This window comes from Astyanax mexicanus, chromosome 19, assembly GCF_023375975.1.
Source record: "Astyanax mexicanus isolate ESR-SI-001 chromosome 19, AstMex3_surface, whole genome shotgun sequence".
Classification (NCBI taxonomy): Eukaryota; Metazoa; Chordata; class Actinopteri; order Characiformes; family Acestrorhamphidae; genus Astyanax; species Astyanax mexicanus.
In genome coordinates, this window is record NC_064426.1 from 25,574,413 (window position 1) to 25,581,971 (window position 7,559).

General features: G+C 33.7%; 1 protein-coding gene across 2 annotated transcripts; it reads left to right on the forward strand.

The window, feature by feature from the left end:
- The first annotated feature begins 628 nt into the window (after positions 1–628).
- si:ch211-198p11.6 (uncharacterized) lies at positions 629–5,366 on the forward strand. 2 transcript variants are annotated; one of them, XR_007427293.1, is made up of 5 exons: positions 629–913; positions 2,449–2,476; positions 3,008–3,118; positions 3,262–3,402; positions 4,098–5,366. XR_007427293.1 is itself a non-coding variant. In XM_049468206.1 (4 exons), exons 1-4 carry the CDS (start codon positions 899–901, stop codon positions 4,182–4,184), a joined length of 354 nt encoding a protein of 117 aa, XP_049324163.1. In that variant the 5' UTR covers positions 633–898; the 3' UTR covers positions 4,185–5,366. The 2 variants fall into 2 exon arrangements, 1 of the variants encoding a protein (XP_049324163.1); XM_049468206.1 differs by lacking the exon at positions 2,449–2,476 and having other exon boundaries at positions 633–913.
- Positions 5,367–7,559: the final 2,193 nt, after the last annotated feature.

Genomic DNA, 7,559 nt, shown 5'->3' on the forward strand with positions numbered 1-7,559 from the left:
AAAACATGGTAAACATGGTAAAAAAATATGGTAAACATGGTAAAAATATGGTAAACATGGTAAAAATATTGTAAACATGGTAAAACATGGTAAACATGGTAAAAATTTGGTAAACATGGTAAAAACATGGTAAACATGGTAAACATATGGTAAAATGGCAAAAACATGGTAAAATTATGGTTAACATGGTACAATGGCAAAAGCATGGTTAACATGGTAGACAAATTGTGGTAAACAGGACAATAATACGGTAAAATGGCAAAAACATGGTTAACATGGTAAAATGACAATTTTTGTCAAATAAAGGCTTTTTTTTTCAAAAAAAAAAAGGAAAGCAGAGGCAGGGCCTTCCAAAAAGAAAAAAAAGATAAAACTCATTTTACCTCTGAATACTCTAAATTTAATTAAAAAAAAAAAAGTAAAATTAATTAATATAAAAGTGAATTTTCGCTATCCTTTGGTGTATGTGCAATTTTTTTTTTTGGGAGGGGGAGGGGGGGGGGTAACCTCCCTGAAATCAACTTTTGCAACTTGGGATGTCTGTAGATGTTACCGGTATTAATATTGTCCTGATTGCAGTAATAAAATGTTATTTTTTAACAGAAGGCCCTGGTGGAGGTCTGGGCTGTGCTGTAGGGGGCGGCAGTGAAGGATGCGGTTACGGCTCTCCTGCAGAAGAAGACCACACGTTGCCTGGACAACGCTGTACATCCAGCTTCATCGTTTAGTTAGCTCTCAGTGAAGATAATTCTACATAAAACGGGTTTATTCCAGTTATTCCTTTCAGTGTTTATTGGAGACTGTGTCTCGCCGAGATGCTGGGGAATGGCGTGTTTAGCTATAGCTAACCCGGAGGCTCACACAGGCAGCGGATAGAGCGGGTAGTCCGCTCCGGGTAATGATAATAATAATGGTAAGCTATGTGTGATCAGTGCTGGTTGAAGCTCAGCTTAACTAGGTTAACTAATATTAGCAAACTAACTAACAAATCCCTAAGGCATGGGTTTAAACAAATGCCCAACAATAAGATATTTACCACTAATGAAGTACATCAGTAGCTAGCTAATTAACTAGCTAGCTAACCTAGTTAGTTTGCGTTAGTTAGCTAACTACCGTTGTGGACTTACAGTAAAGTTACTAGTAAGCTAACTACGCCAACCTAACCTTATTATTATAAGCTAACATAAGCTAGCATGGTTAGGTAAGCTAACTAACTGTTAGCTAAGTTGGTAAGTTAAATGTTTAAAGACTGTATTTACTTTACGTACCTACGGAGCTAGCAAACTTGTGAACTAACTAACCTAGGTTGGCTAAGTTACATTTAAAAACATGTTTTTACCCAGTCTCTGTTTGTGCACCGTCTTTCTGTTGACTCATGCTGTAGTTTTTACCTAGGTTAGCTAAGTAGTTAACTAGTTCTAGTCAGTTGGATATAGATCCAGGGTATCTGCAGATATTTAAAAACGTTAAGCCTTAAATCCTTATGTAAAAAATCTGAACATATCTACAAAGTCTTAAAATCTAACAAAAATCTCCCAAATGTCCTTGGTACAATTTCAATAATTTCTCAATTGAAGGTACATAGCCACAATTTTTCACAAGGCAAAAATCAAGTCAAGTGTAGTTTTATTGTCAATACTGCGTATGTACAGGACATACAAAATTCACACTGTTCTCATTTCCCCTTTAATATCTACTAGAAAAAGATTATATTTGTCCAGTACCATTTATTCTACTTCAATCCTAGATATAAGGAGTGTAGTATAAGTATCATGATATGTTGGATTATTGATGTCTGTTATCTGGTTTTAAAAAAAATCAATTAAGGGTGTGTCATATCAATTGTATGCAATTATGTAATTTTTTTATTATTCAGTGTTTTGTCATATCAATAACAATAATATTATAACAAAAATATCCTAAAATATAGCAAAATATTTTTAGCAGCAGATCGCCCACCCCCAATGAACAGTTAAGTTTTTATCTGAAAATACAGGAATCACAAGCTTACTGTAAGCTGTCCATAAATGCTCATGTTCTCAAGAACTCTTAATATTGGTTTTGATGTGCTTTTGCCATTTTGTTATTGCAAAAGTGGTCTTAATTAAGTTGCAGTGTGGCATTAGAAAAATCTTTAAATTGGGAATGCACGATGAAATCGGAATTATATTGGTATCTCTGGGTATTTCAAACCAGTACCTGATGATATATTTACTGTGTGCTGTAAAAAGACTGATCATGCCGACCGTGTTGCTACAACAAGCCAACACTGGCCGTGCAACTTAAAAGCCATTGATTTTGGCTAATATTTATTTGTTTTAAATTATTTTCAAAAGATTTATGATATTTATTTAAACAAAGAGGTACTGAAGTTAGATAAATCAATGTTAAACCAAGAAATGTGAAAATTTCTCAGAAGAAACCTTTCTTTTTATTGTTTGCATACAGTTAAAAAGAGTGAAAGCCTAAATGCAAGGTATGTAAATGTTACATTTATTTCTAAGGTTATACTGAGGTGTCTAGTCTCTCTGTTAGCTCTAAATGTGTATATAAGCATAAGCATTGACAGATAATATATACATGGGTAAAATCGGTTATTGGCATCAGCCCAGAATTCCCACATCGGTGCATCCCTACTTTAAATGTCTTGCATTTAGTTCCCCCATGCCTGAAGGTCCCACAATGACATTTTAGGACTACAAATATTGTAGTCTACTCTTGGGCTGAAATTGATTTCTACTTTGAAACGATTGATTTGTGATTTGTGATGTTTTTTATGGGATGGGTTGCAGGATTGCATTTATTTCTATTAATTAAATTTCTCAGCATAACTGAAGATCAGTTGTCCATGTGTTTAAAAATATGTTAAAAAAGACCAACGTTTTCATTGGGTGTCCTAACTCATTCACATAAATTTTCATAGAAACTGTTAGATGTTGCTGTAACTTGATTATGTGCTTCACTATGAAATTCACTTTAGTTTCCTTTACTTTCCTTCACCTTTCAGGCAGTTCCATTATGGGCTCTCTCCCTCCCGCTCCCTGCCATTGTCATGATCTCGGTTGGGCTCTACATGTTATTCCTGGCTGGTGTCTTATGGTGTCATCACTGTCTTAAGGTAAGTATTCTTCCTCAAAACATTTGTGGTCCCGTAATATTAATGGTTGTATTAGGCCACAAATGTTAATGTTAAGTATGTGAGTAAATACTGGAAATTGAATAGATGTGTGAAAATACTGTATTTTGACGCTTCTTTTGCAGGCACAGTGCAATTCCCAATGTACAAACTGGTGCCCAAGTACCCAGTCTCCTTTCGAGTACTGTCACATGTGCGCCCAGTCATGTGACTGCCGCCCACCAACCCTGAACTCTTGTCTTGACTACTCCTGTCCTACTTCAAACGTAAGATAATTGTTTTTTTGGTGCCATTATTACTGAACATAGTGTTATACTAAGCCCATGTATTTTGTACATTCTGTATTAATAATTTGTCAGTTATACATGAATAATTTTATAAATTATATAAATTATAATCATATGGAACAAATAATATGCACCAGAATTAAAACTGTAGCTAAGTAGCATCAACTCATCTGTATGTTATTTTTTTTTTTTGGAGCAATCATTAAATAATCCATAAAAAATAATTGTCAAATATCATTCAAAAAGTAATATAATAGTCTGAAAATAAAAGTCTAAATATCTGTAACCCCATTGATGCTCCACATATGTGTATTAGTGAGAACAGTTACTTTATAGTTGCAACTCCTTTTGGCTCCTTTGAAACTTTGGAGACACAGACAGGAAAATGCTTACAATAACTGCATCATGCTGCATAGCCCAAAAATAATGTCTGTGTAAATTAGTATAACATTAATCTACTGCCTCAGTCCACATGTTGCTTTTGCTTTTACTGATGATTCTGCATCTTTGAGGTTGTCCAGAACTGCATGTGAAAAGTGCGTTCTTTAGAGGTGGCTCAAAGTGTGTATTAAACTTCCTGACTGTAGGGAGCCAGGAGCCCATTTTTAGTTCTCCCATAAACCTGCTTTTATTGTAATTAAGGTATATTTAATATTTTACTGTATGTATTTCAGTGTGTCATGTGGGACTGTGCCTGCACCTGTCAGCCACCAGAGTGTGACTCCATCAACTGCATCTGCTTCGAGATCAAGTTCAAGTAGAGAAGTGGAAGAGGATGGGGTGGGTTACTGTGTTGTGTAAATATGTGGTATTTACATTTTCTGAAAACTGCTTTTGTGTTGCATGTTTACATCAGTAATTGCTTTTTTTCCTCTATTATTGGATTTACATTTCTTTGTATATTGGTGTGACTAATTCTTACATATAGGCCTTATGTTATCTTAATGGGGTCTTTTGAAAGAAGAGTTTATTTCTTACATTTAACATGAGCCTTATTAACAGAGATCATCATCGTGTTTCTGGGCTGATCTGGGGCTGGATTTCCCAAAAGCTTTTTAGTACGGTACTAAGATGATTCCTATTAAGATGATCGAGTAAGCATCCCACTGAACACTCTCTCTCCCAATGCAAGGCGAAACTGTGCCTTGGGCCTTACAGAACATAAATACTTGGACATCCAAATCTGTATCTAAAACAAAGTCGACTTCTTTGGCCTTTCTGTTGTTGTTTTTTTCTTAGGTTTAGATGCTTTTTAGGGCACTTTAGTAAGAACTAATGTACATGTCCTGTCTACGCTTTTTAACGTAAAAAGGTGCTTGAATGTGCAGTGCCATTAAAAACTTCATTTATTTTCCTACACTGTTAAAAAAAAAAAACATGAAAGGTTCTTTGAGTGATACCGTTAAAGAAACACTTTTGTAAAAGTGAATTATGAAAAGTGTAAAAAACTTTTTAATGGTTTAAAGAACCTCCACGTTTTTAATCATGTATCCATTTACTTTTACAAATAGTTCTTTTAAGAAATCATACACAGTTCTTCTATGGCATTGCTTAAAGAACCCTTTGAAGCACTTTTATGTCAAGGAATCAGTCATCTTTGTAAAATATTTAAAAAGATTTACATTATCGAAAGGTTTTAGGAAGACGCTTCAAATAGCTGTAAAATGTTTATATTAAAAAAACTTTAGGTTTTATGTAATTAGATCTCTTTAAGGAACCAAATTTGGCTCTTCTAAGGTATTGTGCAAGTCACCTTGTGCACTTTTTTTTTTTTTAAGATTAAGTAGTTGTTAAAAGTGTGTACTGCAGTTACAATCCATGGCATATCAAGTAAGTACCAGTTTTGTAATGTAACTTTAGTGTCAAAAATGTTTTATTTTTTTATTTTTATATTTATGGAGATATAGACCATGTCAAATTTTAAAATAAACATTTCAATTATTCATGTTTTGTTTTCTCTTTTCTGTGTAACATTTTTCCCCAAAGACATTTTATCAAAAAATTCTTAATAATTATGCATTATTTGATTAACTTTGTTTTACTGTGATTAGATAAAAATATTTAAAAGCAAATTTTCACATTGTTCTCAACAATCCTTTTAAATTAAATTAGTCCAATTAGTTAATTTTGAATTAACTAATATGTGTAAAATGTTGATAGTGACTATTATTAATATACAAATATGTATTTAGCTTTAGAATTCTTAAATGTTTAACACAGTTTGCACAGTACACTGTTTATAGATTAGTGTGTAATTCGGAATTAAATCTCTGAATTTTTTTTTTTTTTAATTTGTGGTGTGTTAATGTTAATGTCATCATATGAGAGATTCAAAGGTCTGGAGTTTATTGTCAGTATATTGCAAAAAACTGATCCGATGATTTGTGCAAAAACAATGCATTAGGAAGGCCTTATACAGTGCAAACATGAAAACATGAAAAACAATCCAAAACTATCCAAAACACAGAGCAGAAAGATCCAGAGTAAAATTGAAAGTGATTTTTACATTTAGTTGCACACAGTTCCACAACCAGATAACATAAGTGGCTTGTATGGGTGGCCACTGGTCCCACATTTGAATGTGAGGGGCCCAGGAGGGGTTAAAAATGGCACCCATCCGAGTTTTACAGTACACTTAGATTTATGTCCTAGATTTATTAATTTTAATAATTGCATAGACTTGTTATTTCACATATTGAAAGTGCAGCTTAAAACAACTGACTCTACGGAAAGGGGAAATATGTGACGATAAGTTCAAACCAGCACACGTGTGGGTTGAATAGAGGAAGAGAAAAAGCGCCAGATTTTATTTTCGCATGAGAAACTGAAGATTTGGGTCTTTTTTTTACCACAAGTGCCTATTCTGCTGTTACTGTGTGTGGATCATGTATTAATAAAGTGCTGTATTTTGGTACAAATCACAGTTCATTTGAAAAAGCAAATTAAAGAAACGATTTCTAAACTGAGAAGGCATGATGACAACAAGTAGTGCTCCAGTGGGGATTTCTTATTTTATAAAATGACCTTTTTATCGCTTTAGATACAGGTGCTCTACTTTGCCCTGCTGCCTCAAAGCACATATGATGTCATGGTGGTATCTGAATAGAATAATAATAATAGCTTTCTCTGATCTCGATCTATAGTCTAGGCTACTAAACATACTGACAGAACGGATTAACTTACAGATACACATGGCTACATATATGGCAAGCACAAGGAAGAAGGAATTCACTAAAATTACATTAAATGTAATAAAACAACCTTTCCCCCATTTTTTACACATATTTGTACTATTAAGTTGTTACGATGAAAGCAAATTCTAAATTTGATACTAAATTCTTGGTCCTAAATGAGTTCTCTTGAGTTTTTAAGAAAAAATAACCCTACAGTCAGAAAGAAGTGTGCATGGTGGTGATGACTTGAACCCAAAAGAGTTGAAAGTCTTTAATACTTTAATTGTCATTTTTTATATTTATAGTATCTTCAGTGTCCACTAGGGGTTCACAGGATTGTGCTAGTTTAGACTACAGTAAGAGTCAGCACTGCCATATAGCTGCCAGCATTTTGTAAGAGAACAAATAGAGAATGAAAAGGTATAAGCTTTTATCTGGGCTAAAGACTTTTTGTGTGTAACAATATCACAGTAATAATAAACATAAAATGTCTGTAATTGTAATTGTGTTGTAGACAAAATCTCTGGTTCCTGTCACCAACACTGCCAGTGTGGGTTTTTTTCTCTCACATTCAGTCATTGGGTTAGCAAGGTTAGCATATTATGACTAAAATGTATACGTTTATTGGTTTAATCATTCCTTGGAGGGATTTATTTTGGACAATTCATTAATATATACAGATTATATCTTATTCTTGTCTATGTGTACAGATATATCATCACCTTCCTACAATAATCGTTTATTAAATGTTCTTTTTTTGCCTAAATCATCTTCTCATGATGCTCTACGGCCACCTGTGGTAAAATCTCCCACACACCCTCAGTCCATTGGATCATTTGATTCTACCCTTTTAGGTTAATGGCCTGTGTCAAGAGTGTGATTTATTATAAGCTAATAAATTATTACTCATCTAAATAAACTGTGACTTGGGTAATTTTAATAGCTTTCCAAGATGGCGGCTAC